This window comes from Berghia stephanieae, chromosome 11 (genome assembly GCF_034508935.2).
Source record: "Berghia stephanieae isolate SIO BIC M18660-M18661 chromosome 11, UCSD_Bste_1.3, whole genome shotgun sequence".
NCBI lineage: Eukaryota > Metazoa > Mollusca > Gastropoda > Nudibranchia > Aeolidiidae > Berghia > Berghia stephanieae.
In genome coordinates this window covers 29,972,184-29,994,258 of record NC_088370.1, presented here as the reverse complement: position 1 = coordinate 29,994,258, position 22,075 = coordinate 29,972,184, and the positions used below count along the sequence as shown (strand labels likewise).

At 35.4% G+C, this 22,075-nt stretch overlaps 1 protein-coding gene across 3 annotated transcripts in view; it reads right to left on the bottom strand.

Annotated features, from left to right (window-relative positions):
• Window position 1: 1 nt before the first annotated feature.
• The window catches only part of LOC144957170 (uncharacterized), a 23,439-nt gene continuing 1,365 nt past the window's right edge, over window positions 2–22,075 (bottom strand). For 2 of the 3 annotated variants that reach the window (XM_078888197.1, XM_078888198.1), the window contains exons 2-6: window positions 12,632–13,809; window positions 7,285–7,387; window positions 4,552–4,679; window positions 3,509–3,658; window positions 2–2,063 (exon numbers count right to left, since the gene is read on the bottom strand). In XM_078888197.1, the coding sequence (XP_078744323.1) occupies window positions 1,384–2,063; window positions 3,509–3,658; window positions 4,552–4,679; window positions 7,285–7,387; window positions 12,632–13,706 (2,136 nt within the window). In that variant the 5' untranslated portion in view covers window positions 13,707–13,809 and the 3' untranslated portion in view covers window positions 2–1,383. Of the gene's footprint in view, window positions 2,064–3,508; window positions 3,659–4,551; window positions 4,680–7,284; window positions 7,388–12,631; window positions 13,810–21,231; window positions 21,379–22,075 lie in introns of those variants that run through there. The other variant, XM_078888199.1, reaches the window with a different exon arrangement.

Here is a 22,075-nt window from a genome sequence, read left to right as displayed (position 1 = left end):
GTTTGTTTTTTTTTTGTTCTTTAAGGGTTTTACGGCGCTTGCAACACATTTAGGTCATATCTGCGCCAGTAAAAAGGAAGAAAATTGGGTAGTGAAAAGATTTTAGATTTACAATTAAAAGGACTTGAGGAAAAAGTAAGACAGAGGGGAATAGTTCAAATAGGGAACAGATGTAGATTCCAAGAGCACACTATCAATGTACTTAGTTTTAGATCACCTGAATGTCTCACCCAGATACCAGCACAAGTCTCCACTAAGAGGAATACACCAAAATGTTTACAAATCATATTTTAAGAAAAAGATAACAGTACATAACAGAGAGATCCTTTACAAGGAAAAAATTATCATCTCCCAAAACGATAACTATACATTCGGCTGTTTCCCTCCCAGCCAAGGAATCCGGCAAGAGTCAGGATAAAACCAAGAAATCTCATTCCAAGACAAAGACAGAAAGCAATTGTAAAATAGATACAGGGGGATAGAAGACACAGTAAGTACCTCCCTGCCCACTACAGGAGGTCGGGAACCCCACTCAGATCCATATGAATCAGAGGCTGATGGAGTTGGCAATAAAGGAACGGAGTCTAACAAATCAAAACAATGAAGAAATTGAAACGAATGGGTCAGACAATGGAGCTATTTCCATTACAAATTCCTTTATCTCCAGTCCAACAGTCACTGCGTAGACCTGCTAGGCAGATTAAACCTCCTGACAAATTATATCTTTTGAGTATGAGTTTGTCGCTCTGGAAGAGCTTGTATTCATGAGTTATATTTGTATATTTTACTTTGCTGCATTTGAAGTAGGGACCATTAATTTCATTGCTATATTATTATTATTATCACTATGTCCATTTGTTCTATTCCATGTTGAGGTTTCCAAGCATTTATAAATTTATTAGCACTAATTAGTTTTAACATTAAGAGAAATAATAATTTCAACTTGTCTATGCCTTCATATTAATGTAGTTATGCCCCTTTATGCAACTGGCGCTATTTTTAGACGTGTGTACTTTTTGGTTGTTATTATTTCCATTTTCCTGCGTAAACAGGAGCTAGAACCATAAGTCAATATAAATAACAAGAATGTCACCTCATTGAATCCATCACAAATCTATTGCAAAGTGTATCAGTGTCAATAGTACAAGAATAATGAAAATGTTGCAGCTAGGAGCTCAGAGAAATAAATTAGAATAGGAAATGGGATTCTCCATAACAACGCCATTCTCACAACTCTCATTCGTATTTAGCGTTTCATTCATCTTGTTTTTTTGATAAAGGGGAAAACCTGAAACAACCACATTATTTGTCTCCATGAATTATAAACTTAAGCTTCCATTCCATTGTCGATGGTTATTTATAAAATGCATGTCGTAAGCACAATCAGTTAAAAGTGTGAACTCTCCTTGGTGGATTTTTTGCTTTGTGTCGAGGAGGCGTGTACTCGGGAGGGGGTGCAGTCTCTCCATCTTCATTGAGATAAAGAGATTCATAAGATGGGGGAGGCTCATTCAAAGTATGGAGAGATCCAGAATCACTTTCTTCCCCTATATCCTCCTCATCACCACCAATACTACCACTACCACCTTCTGCTCCGGCGACAGTATTGTCATTACTACTATTAAAATCAATGTTATTATTGGAACTAGAAAGACCACTTCTGTTCAATCCTGTCCCGTGTGAATTATTTGTTGCTGTTGTTGCTGTAGTCGAGTCATGTCCATTTGAATTAAGCACATTAGATGAACCGTTTGCTGTAGTAGTAGTAGTACTTGTAAGGGGTGGCCTATTCCCTGGTGTGGTTATCCGTGTTGCTCCTGAAGAAGAAATTCCACCAACACCGCCTTCCCCATCATCCATAACCTGAATAGTGAGTCTGTCCCTTTCTTGACTGTTGCTGGTGTGACGTCGGTTAGCGTGTCCGCTGTTCGTGCCATCCCCTTCTTTTTTACCAAAGCACCCACAGCATTGTGTGTATCGTATGATGAGATAGACGAGACCAATACCAGCCAGACATCCTCCAATGATGCCAGCAATCCGGATCAGGTTTTCATTGGAGTCGGCTGTGGAATGGAACAATAATCAAATTGACATGATTATCACTAAAAAAGAAAAGAAAATATTTAAATGAAGTAAACATGACCCACAATCAGTATTCTTAATATTAAAATCTAGTGGTGACTAAATGAATAAATAATATAAGTCATTCTCATAATTTTCTCCAAAACTTCAAATTAATATTAACCGAACACAAAAATATAATTTATTTTTTTTCTCAAAAAGAAAAGCAACAAGTACATTTTATACAAAGTTTTTTTTTGTGTGCAAAAATGAGCTTTACAACAGCACAGTGTCAAGTTTTCATAGCTATTAGACAAAAATTTATTTAAAGTGAAATTTTGTGATGTATAAAATAAATAAGAATGAGAAAATTGCTGGTTGCATCGTAAGGGAATGTGACGATTTTCCTGTGGTTGGTATGGAGAGGGTTAAACTGGGGAAAAAAATTGATTAAAATTTCCTATTTATGGTCACTTCGATTTTAAACTGACATTTTGTTATATTCTTTTTCCCTCTTGGCCTAGAAGAAGAAGAAGAAGAAGAAGAAGAAGAAGAAGAAGAAGAAGAAGAAGAAGAAGAAGAAGAAGAAGAAGAAGAAGAAGAAGAAGAAGAAGAAGAAGAAGAAGAAGAAGAAGAAGAAGAAGACGACGAAAAAGAAGTGATTGGGTAGCTGGGTCTGTTAGATCTGGTGGAAAGTACATCGCAATAGACTATCATCCTATCAAAAGGATAGCAAGAAACTTCTATTGTCCATTTCATGCTATAGAAACTAGGATCAACTCTGGCTCCATGGGCCGCATGGCATTGAAGGACTACTTAATTAAATGTAAGCTTCAATTTTAAAGAAGACATATTGTGGACGTTTCAGGGTTTCCCTTTGTCAACAAAATACAATGAATGAAACACAAAAAGACCATTTCATATTTAGTGTTTCATTTATCGTGTTTTATTGTTAAAGGGGAACCCCAAAACGTCCACTCCATCTGTCACCGCCCATCAAATCGAAGCTTCCATTCATAGTTCTTATTGTCTTTTGATGTCGTTCCTCGGATCTTATAACGATAGGCAATGAAATGTAAGCCCTAATTATCCCGTTTTCTTCAAGAAATTAAGGAGGCAATTTGAAATTTTCAAAAATAAGAATGGAGCTATTTTAATGTCTTTGTCCTCGTCCTCTCGTGTTCAATGTTTGTGTTCTGTGATGCTAGTGAGGGTTTTTTAGTGTAAAACATGTTTTCTTGTAAAAAATATTGGAATTAAAATTGTCCCAACTGTCGGCTGGCTAACTATAGTATAATGGTAGCAGGTCTGACGGGTAACCAGGCAGTCTGACGTTCAATCCCCGGGTTGAGGAAGACTGATTTCTTGGTATAGTTTTTTTTTTTTTCATTCTTGCTCTTTATAATATACACATTTTCAGATCTTTATCGTTAGTATCACAACTTACTGTCCAAAGCCTGATACTCAAACCCGATCCTCCGCTCCCCAGGAACTTTGCCTCGTCTGTAAACGACATACAAATGTCTTCCTTTACTCTTGTAAACTTTTGGATCTTTGTCACACAATTCATCCAACAGTGGAGCATTGTCATTATCACCTGCAGTAAAACAAATACCAACAAAAATTAATATAACAGGCAGAAATAAAAACAAACCCTTTATAATTTTATGGCTCAATAGGGAAATACAAAAACTTTGTGAAACACATTGACTCTTTCCTTACTGATTATTTTCATGTTTTTTTTCTCGAAACACCATGTGTACTTACTCAACACAATATTTTTGATTTTATAAAACTCAAACTCAAAAGCAATTTATACAAACTATACACAATTTGTTCAGCAAGATGAGCTTTACAATCTCCAATCATTAAATTCATACAGTACCATTGTAAATCTCTTTATAATTTCTATTCATAAATTCATACAGTACCATTGTCTAATCAATCTCCATTCATAAATTCCATACAGTACCATTGTAAATTTCTATACAATCTCCATTCATAAATTCCATACAGTACCATTGTAAATCTCTATACAATCTCCATTTATGAATTCCATACAGTACCATTGTAAATTTCTATACAATCTCCATTCATAAATTCCATACAGTACCATTGTAAATTTCTATACAATCTCCATTCATAAATTCCATACAGTACCATTGTAAATTTCGATACAATCTCCATTCATAAATTCCATACAGTACCATTGTAAATCTCTATACAATCTCCATTTATGAATTCCATACAGTACCATTGTAAATCTCTAAGCAATTTCCATTCATAAATTCCATACAGTACCATTGTAAATATCTATACAATCTCCATTCATAAATTCCATACTTTACAAGTGTAAATCTCTAAACAATCTCAATTCATAAATTCATACAAGTACCATTGTAAATCTCTATACAATCTCCATTCATTAATTTCATACAAGTACCATTGTAAATCTCTATACAATCTCCATTCATAAATTCCATACTTTACCATTGTAAATCTCTAAACAATCTCCTTTCTTGTCCCCTGTGGTATGCTTCAACTGGAAAGGGTCGAATTTCAGCTGCACAATCCAATCCTTCTTAGAGGAAATAACCCTCCATCGGCAAATGGCTCCCCTGGGAAAACAGACAGTATGTGAAAAAGTAAAAATGTTCATCATTTTTGTTTTTATGTTTTTAAGGGTTTTTCATGCTTGCCACTCATTTAGGTTATTTCAGTGACAGTAAAAAGGAAAAAAACGGGATAGTCACAAAATTCTAGATTTACAAATAAAATCACACAAGAAAGGTAAGACAAAGGGGAATGGTTCAAATAGGGAACAGCTGTAGATTCCAAGAGTACACTATCATTGTGTACAGTTTGACATCACCTATCAGTCTCATCAGACATAAGCACAGGATCCCACACTTAAACATTATTAATTCAAAACAACAAATATAACAATACATAACAGAGAGGTGTTACTATGCATTTGACTGTTTTCCTCTCAGCCATGGACTCCAACAAGGGTAAGGACAAAGGACACTGTGGGAGGTCAGAAGACATTGACTACAAAGACATATTATTACAACTGATCATTCATTCATAAGTGGTAAAACAGATACATATGAAGAGCACAGGGGAAGTAATGGCAGAGTCACATCTCAGAGGTGCGCAAAGTTCATATGTAGACTTCAAAGTTTTGATTCACTGATCGTGAAAATCGGGACTTCAGAGGTTTGATCTGCCAACCATCGAAATTCAATTTCCAACACCCTGTTCATGTGCAGCTAGGTGGTCTTGTGATATGACACTCGATTTTGGATCAGAAGGTCCTGGGTTCGAGCCTCGCTCAGCGCATAGTTGAGTCCTTGGAAACGACTCTTTACTCACATTCTCTCACCGTGTGTAAAACGTTAACAGTGTTGTCTCTGTCAGAAAAAAAATTGTAATATCGGCTAACGCCTGTCTCGTTCTACATGTTACGTGTTGCTGTTGGTCAGGAAGTGCTTTGAGAACATCTAGTGGATATTGCGCTATATAAAAGCTCAAGTTTTTTTTGTTTTTTTGTTTTTTTTTCATCCCAACATAATACCGCTTTGAGATGAAGGGTCACATTAAAAAAACAAAACAAACAAATAATATTTTTTAAACTAGCGGAGAATCCGCAATATTTGCAGAGAAATAAAGGCTATTATTAGAAACAGGCAGACACCTTTTCTACTTATTATACTACTGTATTGTAATTTTAATTTTGCCGTAATTCTCTGCTGGAAGATAAAATTTAACATTGGTTTTACGGAACAATGTTGATCCCCAACCCTTTTTTTTTTTTTAAGAATAGATTAGAAAGATTATCATTACTTGATTGCATCTACTAAGAGATTTAAAAATACGTCATCAATTTTTTTGGTTGTGAAAATTATTACTTGATAGTAACTGAAGAGAGATTTAAAATTACGTCATCAATATTAGTTGTGGATATGCTAGAATTGCTTAAAATAAATTATACTCACAATGAAAGATTTAAAATTAAGTCATAAATTTTTGTTGTGGATATGCTAGAATTGCTTAGAATAAATTATACTCACAATGAAAGATTTAAAATTAAGTCATAAATTTTTGTTGTGGATATGCTAGAATTGCTTAGAATAAATTATACTCACAATGAAAGATTTAAAATTAAGTCATAAATTTTTGTTGTGGATATGCTAGAATTGCTTAGAATAAATTATACTCACAATGAAAGATTTAAAATTAAGTCATAAATTTTTGTTGTGGATATGCTAGAATTGCTTAGAATAAATTATACTAGCAAAGAAAGTCAAACGTAAAATAGGACTGAGTATTACGACCTAGCAGATTTTTTTTCGTATTAATTTGAGTCAAGGGGATGATAGAAGTAGCCTGAAATAAAAATGGTGGCAAGTTAGTCGTATATATCAATCTGTAATTAGATTTGCCAGCAATTCTGTGCTCGATGATAAAAATGTTACATTGGCTGTTCGGAACAACGTTGATCCCCAACCCTATCTTTTAAATTTTTTTTTTTTATTAAATAATAGATTTACATTAAAAATTGATGATAAGGACATTTTTCTTTACTTAATTAATGTTTTACAATAGAGAAAAAAATCTACTTCCTAAATGCTTGCCTACATAACATCCTCTGAAATATAAAATTCCATAATTATATGTTCCCCACTCCCCAATCAAAATCAGAAAGTAGCTCTTGACCCACCCCCCACTGCGGTCTCAATATATCACATGAAACAATTAGGTTGGTGACCTCATCACGAGGGCAAGGCAGGGCTAAAATAAATTTTATTATTCATTCCTGCATTCATCATTGGAATTTCCAATGGCTCAGTTGGTAGAGCACTCACTCACACCGCAAAGGGAATGGGATATATCCCGGGTGGAGTTAGGATTTTTTACTGAACTTCTTCTTCTTCTTCTTCTTCTTCTTCTTCTTCTTCTTCTTCTTCTTCTTCTTCTTCTTCTTCTTCTTCTTCTTATTATTATTATTATTATTATTATTATTATTATTATTGTTATTATTATTATTATTATTATTATTATTATTTTATTATATTATTATTATTATTATTATTATTATTATTATTATTATTATTATTATTATTATTATTATTATTATTATTATTATTATTATTATTATTATTATTATTATTATTTATCTATTCTTTATTTATCGATTCTATAATTCAATCCCATCCATACTTGCTGGACGTGATGTATCGTGTGTAGGAGTCGCTGAACTCTTCAGAACCAGGATTGGAATAGGCCCACAATTCTGTCACTCCTCTGGTACAGCTCGCGGCAGCTGGGGACAGAAAAATAAATCATGTATAGCAAAGGAATAAAAAAGGCAAACTACTGAATGACAGACAGTCATACCAATTACGATAACAACAATAACGACGTTTAAAACAATATTAATGATGATATCGATGATAATAATAATAACAACAACAACAACAACAACAACAACAACAATAATAATAATAATAATAATAATAATAATAATAATAATAATAATAATAATAATAATAATAATAATAATAATAATGGTGATGATGATGATGATGATGATAGATGATGATGAATAATGATGATGACGACGACGACGACGATGATGATGATGATGATGATGATGATGATGATGATGATGATGATGATGAATGATGATGATGATGATGAATGATGATGATGACGACGACGATGATGATGATGATGATAAAAGGACAATATCTAAGAATTCACAGGATATTTCTTTCAGTCCATAAAAATGAATAAAAACAGTAGTGGGGACATTTAATTTGCTGGCATTTAAATCATATTTACTGAAAACGTTCAACACGGAGTTTCAATTTCACAGTTGAACTTATCGTGGTTGAGATTTAAGTCTTGAAAATGTTTCCTGGAACAATTCTATCCCATATGACAACTCGCCTTTCTATGTCTTGGTCACAAAACGTATAGATAGTATGCGCTTGGCTAAGAAGCTCATAACATTGCCATCCGGAAGTATAACAAACCAACACACAAAACTGTGTGTATCCATGAACGTTTATAGTCGGGTTAATACAGTTCAGTGAGCATTACTCATAAACGCGGATGACAAAAAACAATAACAAAGACATGAGTGACGTCATCTTCGAACTATAAATACAGTACTCACTGGATTCTGACACGCTCTCGAGAAAAGCAAAAAAGCGGGCTGGGATTCGGCGTGCTAAAAATAAACTAAAAAACTAAAATTTCCTTTATTCATCCCATAGGAGAAATTTGTCTTTAGGGTCTATTCCAAGGGGAGACTGGAATAACCCAGGCGTGAGCCGCAAACTGAGCTAGGGCGAGGTGACTTGCTCAAGGCAACACAGCGCAGCGGCGGGTGATCGTCCTCGAAACATGTCGGATACAAAGCAAAGACCCTGCGGCTGAGTCACGCTTCCCCCTCCGGCGAGTACTGTACTTCAATAAGTGACACGTAATCTCAAAGCGGTATTTTGTCGGGATGACCCCAAGTGCCCAAAAGTGACTGAGTCATTTTTATCTAACATTATTTGCTTTCTTCAGTTTCTCTGTTTTAAATAGTGAAAAATAAACCATCAAAATTCTTCTTCTTCTTCTTCACGCAAGCTAATACCACTTATATATCGTAACAAACGTTTATTCAAAATGTGTTAATTATTGTGTACAATTGCCTTAATGGGCATCGTGGCTCAGCGGTACGGTCTTTGCTTCGTGCCCGAAAGGTCTCCCGCTGTGCTGTGTGGCCTTGAGCAAGTCACCTCGCCTGAGCTCAATTTTGCGGGGCTGCACTGCCGCTGACGCCTGCCTGGCTTATTCCAGTCTTCCATGGGAATAGACCAATGCTATCTATACACTCTCTAGGTCGTCTCTAGAGTGCTATGGAATAGACCCTAGAGAAAAATTTCCCCTATGGGATTAATAACGGGAATTTAAAGCGTAAGCCACTTGTGCGGGACTAATGAGGATCTTGATTGTTTCTTTGCTGACCGGTCTGTTTGTTTTGTTTTTGTTTTTTTTCAGCTGAGCGGCGGTTGAGGTCCGCTGCTCTATAGATAGTATGCACTTGGCTAAGAAGCTCATAACATTGCCATCCGGAAGTATATCAGACCAACACACAAAACTGTGTGTATCCATGAACGTTTATAGTCGGGCTAATACAGTTCAGTAAGCATTATTCATAGACGCGGATGGCAAAAAAACAATAACAAAGACCTGAATGACGTCATCTTCGAACTATCAATAGATAGTTGAAGTTGACGTCACTCGGGTCTTTGTTATTGCTTTTTGCCATCCGCGTTTATGAGTAATTCTCAATAAACTGTAATAACCAGACTAAAAACGTTTAAGGTTATACATAGTTTTGTGTGTTAGTCCGTTATATTTCCGGATGGCAATGTTGTGAGTCTCTTAGCTAAGCGCATACTATCTATAGGATTATTTTGATGCGTACATTTACAGTCGAAATCAATTGTAAGAGGAGGCAATATTATAATCATAGTTAGTTGTCTGTTCAAATTGTTCGTGAGTCAGTCATTATTTCCCCTTATGGGATAGGCTGATTTGATTCAACGAGAAAGCAAACAAGTCAGGGTTGCCCAATTGCCATTTTTAATGCAAAAAAATAAAAATAAAATAAATTTAAAAAATAATAATAATAATAGAAAAATAATAATAATAATTTTAAAAAAATAATAAATAAATAAATAAATAAAAAAATAATATATATATATATATAATAAAACCAAATATAATTTTTATGAAGCCATTTGGCATTGAGAAACTGCGTTTGATAGGTCATTGAAAGTGGGGGGGGGCGTTGTCAAATTACTTCATCTTCCCAGTTTATAGATAAATTAGCACTAATTTCACTTAATCATATACGTGTTCATCCTGAAACTAGCAAGATGTGGTGGACTTGTTACTAATGGCAGTAGGATAATAAAATCAAGATTTATTTCCACTGTGCAATATCCACTTAACGGACTCAAATCTCTTTACAAGGGGTCCAAGCCAAAAGCAACACTTACATGTAGGACGGGACACATCGCTTGTAAAGTGATATTTTTTAAAAAATTATCCGACAGAGACTATGGTTTCAGGTAGTCAATTTACACCTGAGTACGGTGAGAGAGAATGTGAGTGAGGTGCCTTTTCCAAGGACTCAACTATGCGCCGCTCAGAGCGGGGCTCGAATCCGAAGGCGAATGTCATCCATTAGACTACATAGTTACACAAACATTTTATCAGAAAAAAAAGTGATGCCCGGAAAAGTTTTGCTTTTTTTTTTTCCAGACCATTTCTTAGCATTTAAAAAAAAAAAAATGTGACTTGTTTGGCATTGTTCTGCACAATTTATCTGACAACTCATGAAGGTGATTCGTCCCGGTAAAATAAATAAAATGAATCGCTTGCCAAACGAAACATGCAGGTATTTATTTGTTCTGTCATTGCTTCTGTCGAACTCTGACGACACACACACATACACACACAAACACACACACACACACACACACACACACACACACACACACAGACGTTAGAGTTCGACAGAAGCGATGACAGAACACATATTATATGCCTGTATGTCTATACATATATATATATATAATATATATATATATATATATATATATATATATATATATATATATATATATATATTAATAATGTAAATTTCACTCACATTATTCTTGCCAAGACGATTCGTTTCAGTGTTCCCACCTCATCATCGCATAATCCATTTACAAATGGATTATGCCGACTGATGAGGTGGAACACTGAAACGAATCGTCTTGGCAAAATAATGTAGTGAAAATTTACATTTATATATTAGCTCTAACCACCATTATCGAGCACTTTCGTACCTACAAGTACCCACCAACACTCATAAAATATATAAATATAATACTATATATAAATAATATATATAATATATTATATATATATATATATATATATATATATATATATATATATATATATAATATATATATATATATATATATATATATATATATAGGCTAGGGAGTCCCAGAAGTCGCGCAACATGCATATAGATTTTTATGAAAATACATACGAGTAACAATGTAATATTAATTTATAATAATATAATGATTGTTTAAATGTTCCAGATACGGGTGAAAAACTAATGCTACATGAAAAAGTTAAATTGGTTTTTATGTTTGGACAAACCGCTCTATAGATAGTATGCGCTTGGCTAAGAAGCTCATAACATTGCCATCCGGAAGTAAAACGGACCAATACACAAAGATGAACGTTTATAGTCAGGTTAATACGGTGTAGCGAGGACTACTCGAAAACGCGGGTGGCAAAAAACAATAACAAAGACCAGAATGACGTCAACTTCATTCTATCTATAGCTGAATAAGTCAACCATATTCATCCCGAGATAGAAAAAGCCAGTGCGCTATACTACTGTCTGTCGTTTGATTAAACAATTCAAAGAAACAGTTTTATAAAGAGAATTGCTGCATGTCTCGATGCAGAAGGTGAATAATTTGAGCATCCATTAGGTCTATAATTATTAATAAAAGTGCAATTCACATGTCATATCATAATTAGCCGCTCCCTTAGTATTAAAGACGAGCACTTTTATTTCGTGATTTTTATTTTATTCCTTTATATATATATATATATATATATATATATATATATATATATATATATATATATATATATATATATATATATATATATATATATATATAATATATATATATATATATATATATAATGACGCAAAATATTTTCCATTACAACAATGTCAAACTAGGCCCATAATTGCGTCTGGATGTCAGACCTGCATATATATGTACGCGTCGTTATTAGCCTATGCGGGTTTCTAGCGAAAGATTGAAACACGATGCAAATTTTTATCTCGTGATTTTTGAACGACTTTAGTATAACCGGCAGTTTCTTAACGAATAAGGACCTTTAATTAAACATGGCAAGTAATAACGGTTTTGCTTTTGTTGCTTGGAAAATTTTGAGAGAGAGAGAGAGAGAGAGAGAGAGAGAGAGAGAGAGAGAGAGAGAGAGAGAGAGAGAGAGAGAGAGTAGGGGGGGGGGGAAGGAATATACGTCGATGATGATGATGATGATGATGATGATGATGATGATGATGATGATGATGATGATGATGATGATGATGATAGTGATTATGACGATGATGCTAATGATGGTGATGATGATGATGACGATGATGATGATGATGATGATGATGATGATGAGGATGATGATGATGATGATGATGATGATGATGATGATGATAGTGATTATGACGATGATGCTAATGATGGTGATGATGATGATGACGATGATGATGATGACGATGATGATGACGATGATGATGATGATGATGATGATGATGATGATGATGACGATGATGATGATAACGCCGAGATAAACTGCCAAAATACCCAGGGGATTTTTATTTTCTTCCATTTTGAAAATGCAATAATTTTAAGCCAAAAAAAACAAACAACCAAAAACAAACAAAAAAAAACCCTACCTGTTGGAAACAGGGATGACACAGCAACCACAAGGGCTAAGAGCCATTTGAAATATAATCCGTTTATCACTGCTTTCGATCCTCTACACCTTCTGAATGTTTTTTCCTCACCGCCTAACTTCTCACAATAATTTTGATAAATCTTTTCCTTGTGCTGTTGTAAAAAGCTCGAAGAATCTTTGTCTGACTCTAAAGCATCACAGTCGTTTGATTGGTCCAGGTGTTCAAAAAGTGCGTTGCCGTCGTCGTCGTCGTCGTTGTTGTTGATGATGTTGACGATGATGGTGTTTCTTGGTGGCTGAAGTCTTTTGAGGCATTCGATTCTGGTAAGATTATGCTGCTGCAGCTGCTGTTGTTGTTGTGGTTGTTGCAGTTGTTGTCGTTGTTGGTGTTTGTGTTGTTGATTATTATTACTATCCGTAAGATAAGCTAAAGTTCCTTCTAGAGTGCCACAGTTCGTACACGACAAGCAACACTCAAAATTATGAATCATACCTTCCAGAGGCTGGTTCATTTTTGATTTATTATGTTCATTGACAGGGCTTTCACTGGTTTGTATGCAATTTTTAGAGAAAGACTGGTGCCAAATTATATCATGGCCAGGTGAATAGTCAGCATTTCGATTCATGTTTATGTTATGGTTTGTAATATCATTTTTATATTTGTTGATATTATTGATACTACTGTTGTTGTCGGTGGAATGGTTTTTGTTAATGTTGTCAATGCTGTTTTTCACGGAGGTGGTTTTAATATCAATGTTTTTATTGGTGATACAGATTTTGTTGTTATTGTTGTTGCTAGTATTGTTATTATCATTATCATCATTATTGATGATGTTGTTGTTGATGTCGTTGTTGTTGTTGTTGCTGCTGCTGTTGCTATTATATTTGTTATTGGTCCTACAGTTGCTGGTATTGCTGTTGGTGATGATGACAATTGTGTTATTTCTATTATTGTTGTTGTTGTTGTTGTTGTTAGTGGTGGTGGTGTTCTGGTGCGCCGGTGACATCATCACAATGCGATGCTTCCCTCTAACTGACGGCGTTATCTCTGGGACAACATTTTGTATTGGCATGTTGGCTAAGCCTTCATTTGAATGGGAGGTAGGATTCTATTGTTTTGGTTTTTATCAGAAACGGAAATTCCCTGTTGATTCCTATGTCCTGAGTCAGAGAAATCTGTGGATGTCAAGATAACACCATGATTAGTGAGTTGTCCGGGCAGTTTGATAAAGCTCAATGGAATATAACATGCACAACACGCATACTCGCTCAATGGAATTATATAACATGCACAACACACATACACACATAGATACTTACACACATACACACATAGATACTTATACACATACACACATAGATACTTATACACATACACACATAGATCCTTATACACATACACACATAGATACTTACACACATACACACATAGATACTTACACACATACACACATAGATACTTACACACATAAACACATAGATACTTACACACATACACACATAGATACTTACTACTTACACACATACACACATAGATACTTACACACATACACACATAGATACTTACTACTTACACACATACACACATAGATACTTACACACATACACACATAGATACTTACTACTGACACACATACACACATAGATACTTACACACATAAACACATAGATACTTACACATCACACATAGATATTACTATGACACACATACACACATAGATACTTACACACATAAAACATAGATCTTACACACATACACACATAATACTTACTACTACAACATACAACATAGATACTTACAACATACACGAAATGAACTAAAGAACCATAACGATCAGGGTGAGAATGAGTATTAGTATTATGTTGTAAATTACTGTAACAACGAGAACAGCAATAAAGATGTCCAGGACGATGACGTAGACGACGACGTAGACGATGACGACGATGATGATAGAAAAAGAAATAGTAATAACAACAATAAGTAATAATACCAAGATTTTCACAATCAACATACAACAACAGTAGTAGTAGTTACACACATACACACATAGATACTTACTACTTACACACATACACACATAGATACTTACACACAAACACGAAATGAACTAAAGAACCATAACGATCAGGGTGAGAATGAGTATTAGTATTATGTTGTAAATTACTGTAACAACGAGAACAGTAATAAAGATGTCCAGGACGATGACGTAGACGACGACGTAGACGACGACGTAGACGATGACGACGATGATGATAGAAAAAGAAATAGTAATAACAACAATAAGTAATAATACCAAGATTTTCACAATCAACATACAACAACAGTAGTAGTAGTAGTAGTAGTAGTAGTAGTAGTAGTAGTAGTAGTAGTAGTAGTAGTAGTAGTAGGAGTAGTAGTAGTAGTAGTAGTAGTAGTAGTAGTAGTAGTAGTAGTAGCAGAAGCAGTTGCAGAGGTGGTGGTGGTAGTAGACGTAGTTAATACTACTACTACTACTATTATTTCATTATACATTTGCTGTGTAATGTGTCCAGAGCCCTCTATCCAGAGAGGGGTGAGGCACCATTGGAAGTGTTAGCATTATCATCATCATCATCATCATCATCATCATCATCATCATCATCATCATCATCATCATCATCATCATCATCATTCAGTCAAGATTTCAACACGAAATAAAACTGTAGATAATTACACCAATATCAACATCGAATAACACACCCAATATTCACAAGGAGGTTACTATTACATACTAGCCTAATGCAATCTGGAAAGGCAAACACATTACTAAAAATTTGGCCGGAAAACTCGTCCAAATATCGGTCGATTTAAATTACCTTCATCTAGGCACACAACAAGATTAAGAACCCCCCCCCCCCCCCCCCCCCCCCCCCCAAAAAAAAAAAAAAAAAAAAGCCTATCAAACCTGGGACTTTAAGGAAGACCTCGCGAGGTTCCAGTTTTGACTAGTTTTTGCCAAGATGAGGGTCATTTCAATCGATCGATATAATTTGAAGGACCAGTTTTCTGGCCAAATTTTTTTTTTTCATGCGTGCCTTTCCAGAGTACGGCCGTTAGCTGGTTAAACTACGCACGGCACAGCACTCGATGCATAAACAAACGAAACTGATAACAACTCCCGCTTGCGCCCCACACTGCCGCACTAAATATAATTTTTGTTAAAAACAAACAAACAAACAAAAAATACGTTGTTTTTTTTTTTTTAGTTTAGCCAAAAAATATTATCTGTATACTTGGGAAAAAAAAAGATAAGTAAAATGACGGTCATCCAACAAAAAATATTTTAAAGTGTGAAGTTTGCGATTTTTAAATTTTGGCCAGTTAAATATTACTTAAATTGATCGATATTTGAAATGAACAGTTTTCTGGCCAAATTGGGGGGAAAAAAGCGTTTTGTCAAGGTGCGCGGCACAGACTGTTTACATTGTTATATTAGTTATAATCTTTTAACCCTTTCAAGGTGATATTTAATTTATTATGTTAGTTTCTGTTTGTTATTTATTTATCTTCATTATTACTTTTTTTTTTTTTTTTTTAGAGCAATAACATCGTCGTTATCATTGTTGGTACTATTGTCACCATCTGGTAGTCACCACCACCACCACCACCACCACCATTATCGTCATCATCATCATCATCAATCAACATCATCATCATCATCACCACCACCACCACTATTGTCATCATCATCACCATCATCAATCATCATCATCATCATTATCATCATCAACAATCATCATCATCATCATCATCATCATCATTATCATCACCACCACCACCACCACCATCACCACCACCACCACCTATATAAACTTTGCTACAAATATTTAAAGTCGCACATAGTTTAGTGTCTTGGTATGTTTCATCTGGCAGGCAAATGTTCGAAGTATTTTACCTAAACGCATAGCATAATATGATCATACTATGAGTATGGTCATACCAGATGACAACTGTTTTCACCAAGGGAGCAATTCCAGTTACAACGATATGCGTCTTGATGTTTTGAGATTTATATAGCGCAATATTAAAGCTCTTTACAATGTGTCTCTAGCCTAACTACAGCAACTCTTAGCTTGTAGGATATGACATCTATTAGGCGATATTACATTTTTTTCTGACCGAGACAACGCTGTTAACGGCCGGGTACTCATTTTACATCTGAGTACGGTGAGAGAACGTGAGTAAAAAGCCTTTTCCAAGGACTCAACTATGCGCCGTTCAGAGAGAGACTCGAACCCACGACTTTCTGATCCGAAGGCGAGTGTCGTACTACAAGACCACATAGCAGCACATCATCATCATCATCATCATCATCATAACCCACGACTTTCCGATCCGAAGGCGAGTGTCATACTACAAGACCACATAGCAGCACATCATCATTATCATCATCATCATCATCATCATCATCATCATAACCCACGACTTTCCGATCCGAAGGCGAGTGTCATACTACAAGACCACATAGCAGCACATCATCACATCATCATCTATCATCCATCATCATCATCATCATCATCATAACCCACGACTTTCCGATCCGAAGGCGAGTGTCATACTACAAGACCACATAGCAGCACATCATCATCATCATCATCATCATCATCATCATCATCATCATCATCATAACCCACGACTTTCCGATCCGAAGGCGAGTGTCATACTACAAGACCACATAGCAGCACATCATCATCATCATCATCATCATCATCATCATCATCATCACAACCACAACCACCACCATCGGGGTTTATTCAAGTTCAAATCACCTCGTTATAACTTCTCTGCGTAATGTAATTAGTTGAAAACAATACGATCCGGGGGTCATGTAAAAGTAACGCTCCAACGCGGCATTTAAGAGGTTAACTAACATGATAATATAATTGTGTTGATGTCGTGTTTGTAATGTGCTTGAACTGTATGCTAGTGTATGCGTCTTCCCACCCCCCCCCCCCTTCCTTCTCTCTCTCTCTCTCTCTCTCTCTCTCTCCTCTCCTCTCTTCTCTCTCTCTCTCTCTCTCTCTCTCTCTCTCTCTCTCTCTCTCCCCCCCCCCCGCCCTCCTGTGTGTGTGAGTGAGAGAGAGAGAGATAGATAGATAGATAGATGAGAGAGAGAGAGAGAGAGAGAGAGAGAGAGAGAGAGAGAGAGAGAGAGAGAGAGAGAGAAGGGGGACATTATGTACGCGATAAACTATTGGTAAATTCCTTTTACTCCATTTATTGTTGTCCTCAGAATAGATCGACTGTAGTCTATGTGACGATGTCGTCTTGTGGTATGACACTCGCATTCGGATTGGAAGGTTCTAGGTTCAAGCCTCGCTCGGCGCATAGTTGAGTCCTTGAAAAAGGCTCTTTATTTATTATCTATTATTTATCATTACTCAGTTGTAAAAAAAAGTAACAGGCCGTTAACAGCAATTTCTCTGTCCGGAAAAAACAAAAAAACAAAATTGTAATATCGCCTAACAGGCGTCATGTCTATTTCTATACGTTCCTTGTTGCTGTTGGTCGAGGACACTTTGCCATCTTAAGTACTTACCTGTCACCCGAAATAATGGGCATGATCTATATTACATTTCCATGTGCTCGAGGTCATTGGTCACATTGCAAAATGTGCTCAAAGTGACCCACATAGTGAAAAGTGTTCACAGTTTTTGAAATATCTAACATCACGATTGGTCGTTTTGTTCAGCTTGACACATGGGTATGCTTACAACTTTCATAAACAAAGCAGCGTGTTTTCATTTCTGAAGAAATATCCAATCGTTGGACAGCAACAAATCATGTGATTGATGACTCGGTTGGACGAAAACATGAATATAGATCGCTCCCATTAGCCCAACAGCCTGAGTATAACCGTAGCTATCGTTACTGAAACCCAAAAAGACTGGTCTTCTGACGTCATTTGACGGTTTTTGCACCGTCTAGTGAGTTGTCGTTAGTAGTGCTCATGGTAACAAGTGGTCCCATTGGTTGAACTATTGAATACAACTCACGATTTGTTTTCTTTTGTGGCCAAAGACCGGTCTTTTGACGTCATATTTTGGTCAGTGTCAGGCTGTCAGTTAACGATGGCTACGGCCTGACACTGCCCAAAAAATGATGTCAAAATGCCAGTCTTTGGCCACAAAAGAAAACAAATCATGAGTTGTATTCAATAGTTCAACCAATGAAATAACTTGTTTCCTTGAGCTCAACTAACAACTCACTAGACGCTACACAAACCTAAAAAAATGACGCTTTTCTCCTCTGGATACACTTTTATGCTCGTTGGAGAAAAAATTCATAAGGGCGTCCGCCATTGTTCCGATAGTTTAAAGCCAGTAACTAAGCTACTATGCGACATTACGAGGGAAGTGACATCATGACTGTTGAAGCCAATTATGTGATAACTAGTCAGCCATTTGGTGGCATAAAAACAATAACAATGGTCAGGGATAGGTCGATTTCATTCAAGTTATTGTATATAAACAACCAATTATGTATGTCCGAGCACATGTGAAGGTGTGTCACAAATTCCATGATTTGATTGGTCAAAAATCTACTGGTTAATTTAGTGAAACCTAATAAATAATAATAATAATAATAATAATAATAATAATAATAATAATAATAATAATAATAATAATAATAATAATATAATAATAATAATAATAATAATAGATCTTTATTGTCCATAAATATGGCAATTTGTCATTTAGTTACACGTGTTATAACGTTAAACGATAACTGTAACATTGAACAGATATTTCACTCCTACTTATTTCTCTCTCTCTCTCTCTCTCTCTCTCTCTCTCTCTCTCTCTCTCTCTCTCTCTCTCTCTCTCTCTTTCTTTCACACGTGCGATATACACAACATAAACATATTCATTTCGTTTTCAATTTGTTACGATTGTGGCAATTCGACCCAAAAATTGCCATCATTATCAATTGGTCAGTTAATCTTACATTAAATAAATTAATCAGTTAATCAGTCAACGAATCAATCCTTGGTTTTTCTATACCATATGAAATATTCAAAATTTTATTGCTGATGGAACGAACGTTGATTTATACTTGTTAGTTCTACATTTTAATCTGACAAAACCTTCTCCCAGATGGTAAAAGACTAAATTCATGGTATAAAATATGTTTTTTATTGTTGGTAATTGAGAATGCTTTCCTTTCTATTGCTTTTCCATGAATTCTTTCTACTCCATTAAGAGGATGGTTTATTATTTTTGATGCCTCTTTGATAGATTTTGAAATTTTTGATTTATCTTTAAGTCAGCATCCTCCAAACCATATGGTGCAGCCAAACGCAATTACACTTTTAATCAATGAGTCATAAACTCTTAACATAGTTTTCTTCCTTACTTGAAATGTTCTCAATTTCCTTAGGATGTATAATCTTAATAAGCTAAGAAGCTCATAACATTGCCATCCGGAAGTAAAACGGACCAACACACAAAACTGTGTGTAACCATGGACATTTATAGTCTGGTTAATACAGTTTAGTGAGAATTACTCATGAACGCGGATGGCAAAAAATAATAATCTTCGAACTATCTATAAACGTTCAATGTTACACACCCGTTTTTTAGAACGTTTTATCCAGCTGGCGGATGTTGTAAATATTTTAGCTATGCGGATATCATCAATTTCAATATACGAACATGCTAGAATACAAAATGGTAAAAATGAATGAAATAAACACCAAAATAAATTGTTTGTTTGCGTAACACACCATGAACCGGTCACATATCACTTTAAAATCGGCCCCGAAGTTTATTATTAGCAAAAAAAAAAAAAAGGGGGTGTCAATAACACTCTTATAATTCATTATAAAATAATAAATAAAGTGTAATTGTAAAATATAGTGTGGTGGTGGTGGTGGTGGTGATGATGATAACGATGATGATGGTGATGATGATGATGATAACGCTGGTGATGATAACGATGATGATGATAACGATGATGATGATGATGATTAAGAGATGATGATTAAGATGATGATGATGATAACGCTGGTGATGATAACGATGATGATGATGATGATGATGATGATGATGATGATGATGATGATGATGATGATGATGATGATGATGATGACGACGTCGACGACGACGACGACGACGATGATGATGATGATGATGATGATGATGATGATGATGATGATGATGATGATGATGATGATGATGATGATGATAAAAGGACAATATCTAAGAATTCACAGGCTATTTGATGATAAGATGATGATGATGATGATGATGATGATGATGATGATGATGATGATGATGATGATGATGATGATGATAAAGATGATGATGATGCTGATGATGATGATACTGATGATGATGATGAATGGTGATGATGATGCTGTTGTTGTTGATGATGATGTATAGATAGAATGCGCTTGGCCAAGGAGTTCACAACATTGCCATCCGGAAGTATAACGGACCAACACACAAACTCTGTGTAACCATGAACTTTTATAGTCTGGTTAATACAGTTTAGTGAGAACAACTCACAAACGCGGATGGCAAAAACAATAACAAAGGCCTGAGTGACGTCATCTGCATACTATCTATACAACTTACAAACGTGCAAGGAGAAAGGTTAACTATTTCTTCAATGAATACGAATACACTCATTATACATTTTTATAACTATTTGTATTTGTATCACATGACTGTAGTGTTGTTACACAGGTGGCTGTATAAACACGGATAAAAAAGAAGGTACACGGATAAAATAAAAGCGACACGGCGGACATACCTTCTTCTACCGACTGTGTACATGTAATCCTACACGTAATTTAAATCACTGACGTGCGACTATTGTTGGTTACACGCCAATGAATGAATAAGACAAGCAAACACACACACACACACATACACACACACACACACACACACACACACACACATACATACACGCGCGTGCGCGAGTTGTGAATGAAAAGGCTGGCACCATATTTCTAATGCATATTGTACAAGCTGTCTGTTAGGCTTCCTTTTTGTACAAACGCTCTTACAATATCCATCACTGCTTATAGCGCTTTAACACCCGAGTCAATTGGGGTAATTGTGCTAAATACCTGACCCAAGGACACAACATAGGGACCAGAACTTTCTACAATCACTAACACCCATCAGACCACTGACCACGCTTAACATTGCCTGACTTTTGTGACGAGACACCGTACTACTACTACTACTACTACTACTACTACTACTACTACTACTACTACTACTACTACTACTACTACTACCACTACTACTACTACTACTACTACTACTACTACTACTACTACTACAACACTTCCAATGAGATAGGAACCAGTTTTTGACATCACTTTTCTTCCTTATTGACCTCTATTGCAATAAATTAAAATTATATTTAGAGTTTTAAATTACGCTCAATATTTTGCTAGGGTTGTAA